Genomic DNA, 17,180 nt, shown 5'->3' with positions numbered 1-17,180 from the left:
GATTTTGCTGAAATCATACACAAATATGTTATCAATATTGTCAGTGTTGCTATTGGCATCACTGTAATTTTTTCCCCATCTTCATTTCTCATCCTGTCTCTTTCCTCTTTCCCCCCTTTTGCTTTTAATATTTTTAAGAAACGTAATATATATAAAAACTGGTGACAGGTATTTGCATATTAATTTCAGAGTTGTTATGCTACCAAAATTTGATGCTCCAACTGTATGGGCGAAGCTTCTGGCATTAAATACAGTGGCTGCAGAAAGAGTCAACATTTTCATGGGTGTGCCAACTATGTATGTCAAGCTAATTCAGGAGTATGACCATGCATTTGGCAATAATGAACGCATGAAAGAGTACATTCATTCTGTTTGCTCCCAAAAGATAAGGTAATTATTTTTCTGTGTATTAAATTTCAGCAAAAAGTACTATTTATGGATTAATATTTCATAATAAATTAGCTTCATTGCTTGCTTTAGGTTACTGAAACTTATGATGTGAATCATAGATCTTCCAATTAAGGTACTCCCAATACTTGCAACATTACAGTTAACTCTCAAAATTCAACAAATTGCATTTCAATATATTTGCTGCAATATATTAAATTTTGTTTTTTTCCAAACTCTGAAGAAATTTCATTGTGTCCATGCTTAATCTCTTGACGGCTGAAAATTAAGCAGTGCTGCAGTTGTGAGAAAGTTCATAGGTCTCTCAGGAAGTATAAAGCTTTTTATCATAACGGTGGTACATCATGAGGTCTTAATTACATACAGAAGTTCATGTTTCCGAGGAACAAGTTGGCCTATTACGTGGACAGAGTAATGTGTTTCAGATGCACATGATAAGTTTTCCTGACTTGCCAAGTTTCTTGGGGCATATTCTAAACTGGAACATAACAATCCTTGACAAAAATAAGCTTGTTTCAAAGAACAGAAAATTCAGAAAACAGTGCGTGCTCTTTTAAAGCATGATAGGTCGACTTTGGTATGGGAACTAGTGTGAAAGTGCAAGCTATATTTAGTAGCTCGGTACAGTGGTAAAACCTTAAAAAAAATGAGCATTGCTCCATGATTGTTGCTGCGTGGGGTAGCCGCTACCCCCCCTCCCCGTCGGAGGTTGGAGTCCTCCAATGGGCATGGGTCTGTATGTTGTCCTTAGTCTAAGTTAGATTAAGTAGTGCGTAAGCATAGGGACCGATGACCTCAGCAGTTAGGTCTCATATGAATTTACCACAAATTTCCAAAATTTTCCATAGATGTTTCAGAATAACATTTTCACAGTCACATTTGGCTTATACTGCCAGTGTAGTACTACTTGTGTTTATTGTTGTCTAACACTGTAAGAACTAGTGCCATTCCCTTGCTGATACATTGTTTGGTAGTTTAGTGATGCATGGTTGTACTATACCATGTCATTATATGCTGTGAGTAGAGAACAATTTTAGGGTTTTGTGGTGACTGCCGTACTCACTGCCAAAATTATTATTTTACTGAGCAATAAAAAGTTACATTCAGCACTAACATTGTTCACTCACAGGTAGCACAATTATCAGTGCTGTGACATTTGCTTGTTAAACACAGAAGAATGGTCCTCACTCTTTTTAAAGCATTGGCAGAGTAACAGAATCAGCTTGTAGGCCTCTACAAACCCAGTATTTGATTATGTACTTGCACACTCACTTGCTTTTGTATCACGGTATTCTTGCAAATGATATGATTCCGTACCTTACTTGTATTACGTTAATAAAACTTTGTCTCATAAAGTCATTTGTGCTGCAGCTGTTTTGTTGATATTTGTGCTACAGCTGTACAACTAGACTTCAGTTAAGTGTAGTTAATTGTTACATATAATAAAGAATTATTTCTCTCACCCTCCTGTTCTTGCATTGTAAATATTGTTATAATGAAACCATCACACAGTGAGAGTGATATTCTTTCTTAGGTTAATGGTGAGTGGTTCAGCACCATTGCCAGCACCTATAATGGAACGTTGGGAAGAAATAACTGGCCATCGTCTTCTGGAACGATATGGAATGAGTGAGACAGGCATGATCCTATCAAACCCCCTTCATGGAGAAAGAAAGCCTGGTTTGTGTGTATAGAAATATTTATCTTATGTTGCCTGTAGAGTAGTTCTGGTGACATTTCTTCTCTTTCTGTGTGTTGTTAATGTAAGCACACGTGAAACTGCATTTCTAACTCTGAAATAGGGAATAGTATCAAAAGACGTTAGAAACCTGACAACTTAAAATATGATTTATGGATTAAGTCCTGTATATTTTGTAAGAAGCTTTGGAGATAACTCTATAATACGTGTGTAAATTAATGGCACGAATGGAAGGGTGAAGCAGAGGTAACATTACTCATATTTTGATATTACATTGACCTTTCAGTTAGAAGCCATACAAATGCTTTCCTGCTGGTAGATAGAGGGGCATAGTTTTTTCACAGTTGTATCTTTCTTTTTATTCCATTTATATAAAAAGTAAAATTCACTTGAGAAAACCATAATATTAAAAAGCCATTACTTACCTTGAAGAGGGTCTTACCTTCAAGAGGGGAAATTGCAGTGCTACTGATAAAAACTTTAAAAAATTACAAAAATTGTGTAGCTTTCAGAAGTATTAGTTCCTGCTTCACGGAGGAAAGAGTGATGGACTGGGGACAGTGAGAAGGGAGGATCAGGTTACTCGGACCTCGGGATGTGAGGGACCCATCACAGTGGAACAGTGAAATTGTCCCTAGCAATTGTCAAGTCATGATGTTCATTGAACACAACTGGTAGTAATTTTAATGTACATTAAAAATGCAGAGTATGCATAAAATTATTTAATAGTGAGATGCTTAAAGACAGTAACATAACTGGTAATCTGATTCCCAAATCCCAATACAGGCAGGAATTGGCAGAGGGGTTGCATGTGGACTTCAGTCCCAGTGACACTTAGAGTACATCTTTTCCCTTTGGATGGGGGAGTTAAAGTATATACCATCTGTCCAGAAAGTTCCAAAACTGATTTTATTCCTTGCGTATAAGCAACATCAGCACAGTAACTATGGTAGCCGCTTGAGCTAACAGTTGTAAACTACAGATGTTCATTCAACTAGGCAGTTGTCAGCAGGGGGTGTTAGTATTGGACATGTGGCTGTGGTGTGTCAGATAGTTGTAGCACAAATCACAATTCAACATCTCAAAAATATGTTCCAAACATTCTGGAGAATGTTTTGAAGAGAAGGAAGGTACATGCAAAGTTTGTTGTGCACACCTTGTCTCTTGAACAAAAACAATGGTATGTGGATATTGTCTTTGACTTGACTGAAATGCAAAATGTGAACAATTCCGGTCTGGGAAAATTCGTCATGGATGATGAGACTTGGTGTTACCAGTCTGAACAATAACGAAGTGCAGAAATTAGTGTCCAGGGCCAGTGCTTCGGTGACATCAAGCATGACAGTCGAGTGGAACAATATCCCAAAGGAGGACTTTCTGACAGTTTCACGTGGTTGTGTGAAAGTTCTGTACATTGTACTCAAATAGGGAGGAAGTCTGCCCCATTAGCTGAGTGGTCAGTGTTCTCTGAGTGCCAAGCAGTGGGCCTGGCCAGGTCAGAGATTTTCTCTGCCAAGGGACTGGCTGTTGTACTCTCTTCCTCATCATTTCATCATCATTAGCTCACCCAATGTGGCGTCAACTGAAAAGACTTGTAACTTGGCGGCCAAACTTCCCCCGGCAGAGACTCCCACAGCCAGCAGTACCATACGATCATATTGTTGGGGGGGGGGGGGGAAGCGCTCTGTTGTTTTATATTAATCCAGTCTCAAAACTTTTTTGGTTATCTTGAGTACTTTATATGTGCCTCTCAGCAGTACAAAATCAGAGGCAGAAAGTACACCACAATATGTTGCACAATCTAACTGTGATCTGAGGGAAAATATTCTGATTCCTCGAGACAGGCAATACTGATCCCCTTCCTCAAAATAGGAAAGATTGAACAGACCGAAGTAATTATTGCAGTAGAACAAATAATCAATAAATAACATGTAATTATGAAGTCCAAAGTAAAGAAAACTTGTCTGTAACATTTATTGTGATTTCATAAGCTATCACTATACACTACATTACTTGATTCTCATTCATATAGTAGTATATAGGATTTTTTGTGCAGGCAACACTTAGCAGGATTATTTGATACCTAATAGGCCTATGACACCACATTTCAATCTTGTCCAACTATGTGAAATCTCTCTTAAAGGGTTTGTCTTCCACTATACAAAATTATTTCTGTTTGAATAACGGTAACAGGTGGACTGCTGCCCCTCCTAATGAACTCCACACTATCAAGCAATTACTGCTGTAACGTGTGCCTCCTCCTGTTCCTTCCAGAAGGAATCCACCATCCTGTGTTGCCTCCACACCCGTCATACCAGGTTAACCCATAGTTAGATTTTGTGTAGCAAGCCACCATATGTTGTGGTTGTGCAGCTTCACAGATCCTGATGGAGTGCCCCTCTTTCCATCTCTCCATGCTGAGCACGGTTTTTTTGATTCTTTGCCTAACATTGACAGACAACTCACGAACGGTTGATCTGCTTCTGCATTTTCTCTTTGAATTGTTTTTATTGACAGACATTATATTTTAAACTACTTTCAGGAGGAGGGAGTGAAATTGAACTGTTCGTTGCAGTGCCAGCGCTTTTTTCCACTTACGTTGTCTGTTCCTAATTAGGAATGATGTCGATCAAACAGTAGCAATTGCATGTAGTCGTTACTTGAAATGCCATACAGTAACATGTGCCATATGCTAATATAGTGAGTTCAAACTCCTACACTTATGAAAATTGTATCAAAAGAACAGTTTGGGGGGGGGGGGGGAGGAGGGGGGGGGGGGAGATGGCAAGTCACTACTTGCATCATAACCCACACACCAACAAGAGATATCTGGGGATGTGGAGGAATAACATCCAGATAACTATTGCAGTAAACCGATGTTGAATAAAAACGAGTCACTGAAATGTACGTTTTGAGCCATGAATGATTTGATGTGGACACTTGGAACTGATAATAATACCTTGATTGCAATTAGCTTCATCACAATGCATACTCTGAGTGTTTATTAATGGGAACAGTTACCTGTAATAGTAGGAACTGTTATATTATTCAGTTGCACATCATACATGCATTAACAGGAAGTTGGTTTTGGATGTATTTGATCAAAGGTGGTTACCTGACTAATATTGCTTGTCACTTTATAACTAGATTAGCATGTAGAACTGTGAAATGTGAACTGATTTTAGGATAAGGAATAGACATAGGAGCAGAATTGATTCACTGGTTTAAGAATATGTCATGGCAATTGCACTTTTTACGTAAATGATTATTGATTAGTATCACACATGCATGCTTTCCAACTCAAATCTACTTAACTATAAATAATAACATCTGTTGATAACTTTCACCGTTCAACACTACACTTGTTCTAAAAATACTCAAGTCAGATTATCTAGTTATCTTGTAGTCTCACGACTCTACAACCTCCCAGCCACTGCTGCAACTTCAACATGTAGTACCGTCCAGTAGTTGTGATTCCAGATGAGTCCTTGCTTGTTTTGTGCTGTCAACTGTTACCCATAACAAGCCAACCTGTAGTGTCCGTTTCAGCATTGTAGGGCAACTTGGCCATTGTTATACATAGTGATGGCTTAATTCTGCAGCATTTTAGGCAGTACCAAAGAAGCATTTTCACTTGACAGTGTATCAGAGGCTGCCTCCACGAATTATCTCCATGAATGTTTGCCACAAACTAAAAAAGAATTAAGGCAAGCCATCAACATGCTTCGTATCTTTGGGGATTCCCCTAACTGTTATACATCTTTGGTCTCCCTACCCAACTATCAGCACTGCTCTCTGTCTAAAATACATTTAGTTCTCTTTACAATAACATTTGATTCCACTATACATACTATTAAATACTAAATAATCTCACAGTTAATAAATATGGTTTTAAGCACAATGGTCAGTATGAAATGACATTAAATTCACCATTTACACGTAGAAATGAGATTGGGATTTAATAAACTACAGCAATAATCTATGATCGACACCAGTTCACAAGAGCTCATGCCTTGTGTGCTTCCCAGCTGAATTAGTTAATGTGACTGTTCATAGATTGTGTGAGCTTCCTCAATTCTGACATTCACACACAGCATCTGGCTTGTGGACCGAGCGAGGTGGCGCAGTGGTTAGACACTGGACTCGCATTTGGGAGGACGACGGTTCAATCCCGCGTCCAGCCATCCTGATTTAGGTTTTCTGTGATTTCCCTAAATCGCTCCAGGCAAATGCCGGGATGGTTCCTTTCCAAGGGCACGGCCGACTTCCTTCCCCATCCTTCCCTAATCCGATGAGACTGATGACCTCGCTGTCTGGTCTCCTTCCCCAAAACCAACCAGCCAACCATCTGGCTTGTGACATAGTAACTTGCTGATTCAGCATGTTAAAAACGAAAAGTAAATTTGAGTTATTGTTAAGGTGGTAATAAGTGTCTTGTTATAGTGTCTCTCACTGCATGCTGGGTCTGGGGGACCCTCATCCATCACTTCTTTGCCAGGCGCCTTGGTCGTCCCTCTGTTACTATGTACCAACTATTTTTATGTGTGGCTAGCCCTATTTTCTGTTTTAGGGGTAGCACTCTGATGAACAGTGAGTGCTGTTCCCTTCTCTATTCGTGGACTATAAGGGATTGGGGGTGGGACAGCTGTGGGAGGGTCGCCCCTGTTGCATGCAGAGTCCCAGGAACCATTTTTCTGGTCCCACCCACCTGCTGATCTGATATATATAGAACAAAAGCGCTGGCAGGTCGATAGACACACAAACAAACACAAACATACACACAAAATTCAAGCTTTCGCAACAAACTGTTGCCTCATCAGGAAAGAGGGAAGGAGAGGGGAAGACGAAAGGAAGTGGGTTTTAGGGAGAGGGTAAGGAGTCATTCCAATCCCGGGAGCGGAAAGACTTACCTTAGGGGGAAAAAAGGACAGGTATACACTCGCACACACGCACATATCCATCCACACAACTTCAACATCTCTTGTGAATTACATTGCCTTGGAGTTTTGAATGGTAATTTCCATTCCTAATTAATCACGTAGTGAGAGTTGACCTGCTAGACCATGTTGCAGCTTTTATGTATTTTTCCCACGTGGAATGTTTCCTTCCATTTTATATATATATATATATATATATATATATATATCTAAAAAGAAAGATGATGAAACTTACCAAACAAAAGCGCTGGCAGGTCGATAGACACACAAACAAACACAAACATACACACAAAATTCTAGCTTTCGCAACCAATGGTTGCCTCGTCAGGAAAGAGGGAAGGAGAAGGAAAGACAAAAGGATATGGGTTTTAAGGGAGAGGGTAAGGAGTCATTCCAATCCCGGGAGCGGAAAGACTTACCTTAGGGGGAAAAAAGGACAGGTATACACTCGTACACACACACATATCCATCCCACATACACAGACACAAGCAGACATTTGTAAAGGCAAAGAGTTTGGGCAGAGATGTCAGTCGGGGCAGATGTACAGAGGCAAAGATGAAGTTGAAAGACAGGTGAGGTATGAGCGGCGGCAAATTGAAATTAGAAATTAGCGGAGATTGAGGCCTGGCGGATAGCGAGAAGAAAGGATATGCTGAAGGGCAAGTTCCCATCTCCGGAGTTCTGACAGGTTGGTGTTAGTGGGAAGTATCCAGATAACCCGGACGGTGTAACACTGTGCCAAGATGTGCTGGCCGTGCACCAAGGCATGTTTAGCCACAGGGTGATCCTCATTACCAACAAACACTGTCTGCCTGTGTCCATTCATGCGAATGGACAGTTTGTTGCTGGTCATTCCCACATAGAACGCTTCACAGTGTAGGCAGGTCAGTTGGTAAATCACGTGGGTGCTTTCACACGTGGCTCTGCCTTTGATCGTGTACACCTTCCGGGTTACAGGACTGGAATAGGTGGTGGTGGGAGGGTGCATGGGACAGGTTTTACACCGGGGGCGGTTACAGGGGTAGGAGCCAGAGGGTAGGGAAGGTGGTTTGGGGATTTCATAGGGATGAACTAAGAGGTTGCGAAGGTTAGGTGGACGGCGGAAAGACACTCTTGGTGGAGTGGGGAGGATTTCATAAAGGATGGATCTCATTTCAGGGCAGGATTTGAGGAAGTCGTATCCCTGCTGGAGAGCCACATTCAGAATCTGATCCAGTCCCGGAAAGTATCCCGTCACAAGTGGGGCACTTTTGGGGTTCTTCTGTGGAAGGTTCCGGGTTTGAGGAGATGAGGATGTGGCTCTGGTTATTTGCTTCTGTACCAGGTCGGGAGGGTAGTTACGGGATGCAAAAGCTGTTTTCAGGTTGTTGGTGTAATGGTTCAAGGATTCCGGACTGGAGCAGATTCGTTTGCCACGAAGACCAAGGCTGTAGGGAAGGGACCGTTTGATGTGGAATGGGTGGCAGCTGTCATAATGGAGGTACTGTTGCTTGTTGGTGGGTTTAATGTGGACGGACGTGTGAAGCTGGCCATTGGACAGGTGGAGGTCAACGTCAAGGAAAGTGGCATGGGATTTGGAGTAGGACCAGGTGAATCTGATGGAACCAAAGGAGTTAAGGTTGGAAAGGAAATTCTGGAGTTCTTCTTCACTGTGAGTCCAGATCACGAAAATGTCATCAATAAATCTGTACCAAACTTCGGGTTGGCAGGCCTGGGTAACCAGGAAGGCTTCCTCTAAGCGACCCATGAATAGGTTGGCATACGAGGGGGCCATCCTGGTACCCATGGCTGTTCCCTTTAATTGTTGGTATGTCTGGCCTTCAAAAGTGAAGAAGTTGTGGGTCAGGATGAAGCTGGCTCAGATGATGAAACTTACCAAACAAAAGCGCTGGCAGGTCGATAGACACACAAACAAACACAAACATACACACAAAATTCTAGCTTTCGCAACCAATGGTTGCCTCGTCAGGAAAGAGGGAAGGAGAAGGAAAGACAAAAGGATATGGGTTTTAAGGGAGAGGGTAAGGAGTCATTCCAATCCCGGGAGCGGAAAGACTTACCTTAGGGGGAAAAAAGGACAGGTATACACTCGCACACACACACATATCCATCCACACATACACAGACATAAGCAGACATTTGTAAAGGCAAAGAGTTTGGGCATTTTTTGGGCAGAGATGTCAGTCGGGGCGGATGTACAGAGGCAAAGATGAAGTTGAAAGACAGGTGAGGTATGAGCGGCGGCAAATTGAAATTAGAAATTAGCGGAGATTGAGGCCTGGCGGATAGCGAGAAGAAAGGATATGCTGAAGGGCAAGTTCCCATCTCCGGAGTTCTGACAGGTTGGTGTTAGTGGGAAGTATCCAGATAACCCGGACGGTGTAACACTGTGCCAAGATGTGCTGGCCGTGCACCAAGGCATGTTTAGCCACAGGGTGATCCTCATTACCAACAAACACTGTCTGCCTGTGTCCATTCATGCGAATGGACAGTTTGTTGCTGGTCATTCCCACATAGAACGCTTCACAGTGTAGGCAGGTCAGTTGGTAAATCACGTGGGTGCTTTCACACGTGGCTCTGCCTTTGATCGTGTACACCTTCCGGGTTACAGGACTGGAATAGGTGGTGGTGGGAGGGTGCATGGGACAGGTTTTACACCGGGGGCGGTTACAGGGGTAGGAGCCAGAGGGTAGGGAAGGTGGTTTGGGGATTTCATAGGGATGAACTAAGAGGTTGCGAAGGTTAGGTGGACGGCGGAAAGACACTCTTGGTGGAGTGGGGAGGATTTCATGAAGGATGGATCTCATTTCAGGGCAGGATTTGAGGAAGTCGTATCCCTGCTGGAGAGCCACATTCAGAATCTGATCCAGTCCCGGAAAGTATCCTGTCACAAGTGGGGCACTTTTGGGGTTCTTCTGTGGAAGGTTCCGGGTTTGAGGAGATGAGGATGTGGCTCTGGTTATTTGCTTCTGTACCAGGTCGGGAGGGTAGTTACGGGATGCAAAAGCTGTTTTCAGGTTGTTGGTGTAATGGTTCAAGGATTCCGGACTGGAGCAGATTCGTTTGCCACGAAGACCTAGGCTGTAGGGAAGGGACCGTTTGATGTGGAATGGGTGGCAGCTGTCATAATGGAGGTACTGTTGCTTGTTGGTGGGTTTAATGTGGACGGACGTGTGAAGCTGGCCATTGGACAGGTGGAGGTCAACGTCAAGGAAAGTGGCATGGGATTTGGAGTAGGACCAGGTGAATCTGATGGAACCAAAGGAGTTGAGGTTGGAGAGGAAATTCTGGAGTTCTTCTTCACTGTGAGTCCAGATCACGAAAATGTCATCAATAAATCTGTACCAAACTTCGGGTTGGCAGGCCTGGGTAACCAGGAAGGCTTCCTCTAAGCGACCCATGAATAGGTTGGCATACGAGGGGGCCATCCTGGTACCCATGGCTGTTCCCTTTAATTGTTGGTATGTCTGGCCTTCAAAAGTGAAGAAGTTGTGGGTCAGGATGAAGCTGGCTCAGATGATGAAACTTACCAAACAAAAGCGCTGGCAGGTCGATAGACACACAAACAAACACAAACATACACACAAAATTCTAGCTTTCGCAACCAATGGTTGCCTCGTCAGGAAAGAGGGAAGGAGAAGGAAAGACAAAAGGATATGGGTTTTAAGGGAGAGGGTAAGGAGTCATTCCAATCCCGGGAGCGGAAAGACTTACCTTAGGGGGAAAAAAGGACAGGTATACACTCGCACACACACACATATCCATCCACACATACACAGACATAAGCAGACATTTGTAAAGGCAAAGAGTTTGGGCATTTTTTGGGCAGAGATGTCAGTCGGGGCGGATGTACAGAGGCAAAGATGAAGTTGAAAGACAGGTGAGGTATGAGCGGCGGCAAATTGAAATTAGAAATTAGCGGAGATTGAGGCCTGGCGGATAGCGAGAAGAAAGGATATGCTGAAGGGCAAGTTCCCATCTCCGGAGTTCTGACAGGTTGGTGTTAGTGGGAAGTATCCAGATAACCCGGACGGTGTAACACTGTGCCAAGATGTGCTGGCCGTGCACCAAGGCATGTTTAGCCACAGGGTGATCCTCATTACCAACAAACACTGTCTGCCTGTGTCCATTCATGCGAATGGACAGTTTGTTGCTGGTCATTCCCACATAGAACGCTTCACAGTGTAGGCAGGTCAGTTGGTAAATCACGTGGGTGCTTTCACACGTGGCTCTGCCTTTGATCGTGTACACCTTCCGGGTTACAGGACTGGAATAGGTGGTGGTGGGAGGGTGCATGGGACAGGTTTTACACCGGGGGCGGTTACAGGGGTAGGAGCCAGAGGGTAGGGAAGGTGGTTTGGGGATTTCATAGGGATGAACTAAGAGGTTGCGAAGGTTAGGTGGACGGCGGAAAGACACTCTTGGTGGAGTGGGGAGGATTTCATGAAGGATGGATCTCATTTCAGGGCAGGATTTGAGGAAGTCGTATCCCTGCTGGAGAGCCACATTCAGAATCTGATCCAGTCCCGGAAAGTATCCTGTCACAAGTGGGGCACTTTTGGGGTTCTTCTGTGGAAGGTTCCGGGTTTGAGGAGATGAGGATGTGGCTCTGGTTATTTGCTTCTGTACCAGGTCGGGAGGGTAGTTACGGGATGCAAAAGCTGTTTTCAGGTTGTTGGTGTAATGGTTCAAGGATTCCGGACTGGAGCAGATTCGTTTGCCACGAAGACCTAGGCTGTAGGGAAGGGACCGTTTGATGTGGAATGGGTGGCAGCTGTCATAATGGAGGTACTGTTGCTTGTTGGTGGGTTTAATGTGGACGGACGTGTGAAGCTGGCCATTGGACAGGTGGAGGTCAACGTCAAGGAAAGTGGCATGGGATTTGGAGTAGGACCAGGTGAATCTGATGGAACCAAAGGAGTTGAGGTTGGAGAGGAAATTCTGGAGTTCTTCTTCACTGTGAGTCCAGATCACGAAAATGTCATCAATAAATCTGTACCAAACTTCGGGTTGGCAGGCCTGGGTAACCAGGAAGGCTTCCTCTAAGCGACCCATGAATAGGTTGGCATACGAGGGGGCCATCCTGGTACCCATGGCTGTTCCCTTTAATTGTTGGTATGTCTGGCCTTCAAAAGTGAAGAAGTTGTGGGTCAGGATGAAGCTGGCTAAGGTAATGAGGAAAGAGGTTTTAGGTAGGGCGGCAGGTGATCGGCGTGAAAGGAAGTGCTCCATCGCAGCGAGGCCCTGGACATGCGGAATATTTGTGTATAAGGAAGTGGCATCAATGGTTACAAGGATGGTTTCCGGGGGTAACAGACTGGGTAGGGATTCCAGGCGTTTGAGAAAGTGGTTGGTGTCTTTGATGAAGGATGGGAGACTGCATGTAATGGGTTGAAGGTGTTGATCTACGTAGGCAGAGATGCGTTCGGTGGGGGCTTGGTAACCAGCTACAATGGGACGGCCGGGATGATTGGGTTTGTGAATTTTGGGAAGAAGGTAGAAGGTAGGGGTGCGGGGTGTTGGTGGGGTCAGGAGGTTGATGGAGTCGGGTGAAAGGTTTTGTAGGGGGCCTAAGGTTCTGAGGATTCCTTGAAGCTCCGCCTGGACATCAGGAATGGGATTGCCTTGGCAAACTTTGTAAGTAGTGTTGTCTGAAAGCTGACGCAGTCCCTCAGCCACATACTCTCGACGATCAAGTACCACAGTTGTGGAACCCTTGTCCGCCGGAAGAATGACGATGGATCGGTCAGCCTTCAGATCACGGATAGCCTGGGCTTCAGCAGTGGTGATGTTGGGAGTAGGATTAAGGTTTTTTAAAAAGGATTGAGAGGCAAGGCTGGAAGTCAGAAATTCCTGGAAGGTTAGGAGAGGGTGATTTTGAGGAAGAGGAGGTGGGTCCCGCTGTGACGGAGGACGGAACTGTTCCAGGCATGGTTCAATTTGGATAGTGTCTTGGGGAGTTGGATCCTTAGGAGTAGGATTAGGATCATTTTTCTTCGTGGCAAAGTGATATTTCCAGCAGAGAGTACGGGTGTAGGACAGTAAATCTTTGACGAGGGCTGTTTGGTTAAATCTGGGAGTGGGGCTGAAGGTGAGGCCTTTGGATAGGACAGAGGTTTCGGATTGGGAGAGAGGTTTGGAGGAAAGGTTAACTACTGAATTGGGGTGTTGTGGTTCCAGATTGCGTTGATTGGAATTTTGAGGTTTTGGAGGGAGTGGAGCTGGAAGTGGGAGATTGAGTAGATGGGAGAGCTTCATCCTGACCCACAACTTCTTCACTTTTGAAGGCCAGACATACCAACAATTAAAGGGAACAGCCATGGGTACCAGGATGGCCCCCTCGTATGCCAACCTATTCATGGGTCGCTTAGAGGAAGCCTTCCTGGTTACCCAGGCCTGCCAACCCGAAGTTTGGTACAGATTTATTGATGACATTTTCGTGATCTGGACTCACAGTGAAGAAGAACTCCAGAATTTCCTCTCCAACCTCAACTCCTTTGGTTCCATCAGATTCACCTGGTCCTACTCCAAATCCCATGCCACTTTCCTTGACGTTGACCTCCACCTGTCCAATGGCCAGCTTCACACGTCCGTCCACATTAAACCCACCAACAAGCAACAGTACCTCCATTATGACAGCTGCCACCCATTCCACATCAAACGGTCCCTTCCCTACAGCCTAGGTCTTCGTGGCAAACGAATCTGCTCCAGTCCGGAATCCTTGAACCATTACACCAACAACCTGAAAACAGCTTTTGCATCCCGTAACTACCCTCCCGACCTGGTACAGAAGCAAATAACCAGAGCCACATCCTCATCTCCTCAAACCCGGAACCTTCCACAGAAGAACCCCAAAAGTGCCCCACTTGTGACAGGATACTTTCCGGGACTGGATCAGATTCTGAATGTGGCTCTCCAGCAGGGATACGACTTCCTCAAATCCTGCCCTGAAATGAGATCCATCCTTCATGAAATCCTCCCCACTCCACCAAGAGTGTCTTTCCGCCGTCCACCTAACCTTCGCAACCTCTTAGTTCATCCCTATGAAATCCCCAAACCACCTTCCCTACCCTCTGGCTCCTACCCCTGTAACCGCCCCCGGTGTAAAACCTGTCCCATGCACCCTCCCACCACCACCTATTCCAGTCCTGTAACCCGGAAGGTGTACACGATCAAAGGCAGAGCCACGTGTGAAAGCACCCACGTGATTTACCAACTGACCTGCCTACACTGTGAAGCGTTCTATGTGGGAATGACCAGCAACAAACTGTCCATTCGCATGAATGGACACAGGCAGACAGTGTTTGTTGGTAATGAGGATCACCCTGTGGCTAAACATGCCTTGGTGCACGGCCAGCACATCTTGGCACAGTGTTACACCGTCCGGGTTATCTGGATACTTCCCACTAACACCAACCTGTCAGAACTCCGGAGATGGGAACTTGCCCTTCAGCATATCCTTTCTTCTCGCTATCCGCCAGGCCTCAATCTCCGCTAATTTCTAATTTCAATTTGCCGCCGCTCATACCTCACCTGTCTTTCAACTTCATCTTTGCCTCTGTACATCCGCCCCGACTGACATCTCTGCCCAAAAAATGCCCAAACTCTTTGCCTTTACAAATGTCTGCTTATGTCTGTGTATGTGTGGATGGATATGTGTGTGTGTGCGAGTGTATACCTGTCCTTTTTTCCCCCTAAGGTAAGTCTTTCCGCTCCCGGGATTGGAATGACTCCTTACCCTCTCCCTTAAAACCCATATCCTTTTGTCTTTCCTTCTCCTTCCCTCTTTCCTGACGAGGCAACCATTGGTTGCGAAAGCTAGAATTTTGTGTGTATGTTTGTGTTTGTTTGTGTGTCTATCGACCTGCCAGCGCTTTTGTTTGGTAAGTTTCATCATCTTTCTTTTTAGATATATTTTTCTCACGTGGAATGTTTCCCTCTATCATCATATATATATATATATATATATATATATATATATATATATATATATATATATATATATATATATATATATATATATATATATATTTATTTATTTTATTGTTGTCAGTCCAGCTAATATCCACTACATTTTAGCCTTCTCACTTTCACTATTACAAATCTCCCGGCTAGAAAGCATTCTTCAGTCTGTTACTGTTTTTGCTCTCAATCTGGTTGGCAGATCAGATGCAGGCGAGGTTTCTCTCACCACAGATAAGTCCTGGCAGACCCCTCGTCTGCTATGACCCAAGCACTGGCCCAAGAAATCACAGAGTATAGGTGTAAATTTAATCTCATGTGAAATAAAAGTTAGACAGTGAATATAAAACCCAAGTTTTTCAGAGTTTGCATTGCTAATCAATGCAGTGAGATTTATTTTCTGTAACAAGTTTCGTTAAAAACTTCACTGCTACCTGTGCCACTCAAGGCACTCACAATATTAGGAAAAGAACATGTTCTACTGCAAGATGATAGTGTATCTGATTGTTAAGTTTTGTGTTCATGTAACCAGTTTCTTAACAACTTCAACATCTCTTGTGAATTACATTGCCTTGGAGTTTTGAATGGTAATTTCCATTCCTAATTAATCACGTAGTGAGAGTTGACCTGCTAGACCATGTTGCAGCTTTTATGTATATGCACTCCACAGTAATTTTTATGAAACTACCACAGCTGCTTTGTTTTAAATTTATTAATCTTGTTAGTTCATATGTTAGTAAACTATCTGTGTTTTCAAATATGTGTTTCAGGATCTGTTGGACACCCACTTCCTGGTGTCACTGTACGGCTAAGTGATAGTGGTGAAGTGCAGGTGAAAGGGGACAATGTTTTTTCCAGATACTGGAACAGGCCACAAGCCACAGCAAAAGAATTCACAGAGGATGGATGGTTCAAGACAGGTCTGTAGACTTACTGTGAGGAGTGATTTTAACTTCAAGATATCTCCTCTTATCTTCTCTTTCCCAAAACTTTCTTAGCATAAGTTCATACGTAACACACACCTTTACAATGAACACCATTACTCCGAGACCTGATTCCCTCCTGGCATATACAATGTTAAAATAACTCATGGAACTGCAACCAGGTTGTGTCGACAACTGCTGATATTTTGACAGGAGCACACCCTGCCATTTTCAAGACACAGCAATTCAATCCAATGTAAGGGAATTTAAAACCTCGGTTTTCAGAGAAATTCCAAAAAGATAAAACACAAGCACCATCATAAACTAAAGAAGACCGATGTCAAGGGTTATCGATAGTGAAAGTAATCTAAAAGTGGGCAAAAGAGCATTAACTCTGTTCCTCTGTTTTTTGACAAAGGGGAAAGCAGGATTCCATGCAGATTTTAAACAACAACTGCCATCTCTATTTATAAGGTTACTTGCTAACTTGATTTCAAGCGCTTCCTTAATAACACCATCCCAGTAGCTGGAAGTACATGCCATAACCTCTGTGTTGCTATATTCCAAAGGATGACCAGTGCCAAGGCAGTGCTCTGCAATGGCGGATTAGCTTGGCTGTTGTAAGCCTGTGTGATACTTATTCTCAGTACACTGCTCCTTCACAGTCCCTCAGCTGCATCTGGCTTTGCAAACCGAAATCATCCTTTATGGAACCTAAAAGGTTGGTGGTTGAAAAACACACTTCATATCACATATCCGCAAAATACGATCAGTCCTCTTTGAAATATTCTCTCCGTAAGGCAAAAAGGCTGTAGACTTTGGTGCCATAATGATAGCTAGTCAATAGTGCAATGCACAGCTAATTTGCCTTTCACTATAACCATTCCAACAGAAGGTGAGTTGGAGATGGGCTGGTTGGTTGGTTGGTTGGTTGGTTGGTTGGTTGGTTGATTGGCTGTTTGGTGTGTGGGGATTGAAGGGACCAGAGTAGGTGGGTGAATTTGACTGACAAATTCTCAGGGTTCAAGATGACATTGCCCCTGTGAACCAGGACACAAAGTTCCCTTTCACAATGGGCCAGATGGTGACAACTATTAGCCTGCAGATGCAATTAAGTCTGATCAGGCTTCCTATAAACAGCTTGTCCCAATTTACCATCAACCTTTCCTTATGTCATCTTGATTTTAAATTCCCTTGCACTGTGCTGACCTGCTGCAGTTATGCCTTGAAAATGGCAGGATGTGCTGCTG

The 17,180-nt window shown here is 43.9% G+C and overlaps 1 protein-coding gene across 1 annotated transcript in view; it reads left to right on the top strand.

The window, feature by feature from the left end:
* The window catches only part of LOC126416398 (malonate--CoA ligase ACSF3, mitochondrial-like), a 104,383-nt gene that overhangs the window by 59,355 nt on the left and 27,848 nt on the right, over positions 1-17,180 (top strand). Inside the window, exons 6-8 of the mRNA XM_050084088.1 lie at positions 190-390; positions 1,943-2,088; positions 15,778-15,927. Of these exons, the coding sequence (XP_049940045.1) occupies positions 190-390; positions 1,943-2,088; positions 15,778-15,927 (497 nt within the window). The remainder of the gene's footprint in view (positions 1-189; positions 391-1,942; positions 2,089-15,777; positions 15,928-17,180) is intronic.

Source organism: Schistocerca serialis, chromosome 8 (genome assembly GCF_023864345.2).
Source record: "Schistocerca serialis cubense isolate TAMUIC-IGC-003099 chromosome 8, iqSchSeri2.2, whole genome shotgun sequence".
Lineage (NCBI taxonomy): Eukaryota > Metazoa > Arthropoda > Insecta > Orthoptera > Acrididae > Schistocerca > Schistocerca serialis.
This window is presented reverse-complemented; position numbering and strand designations above follow the sequence as displayed.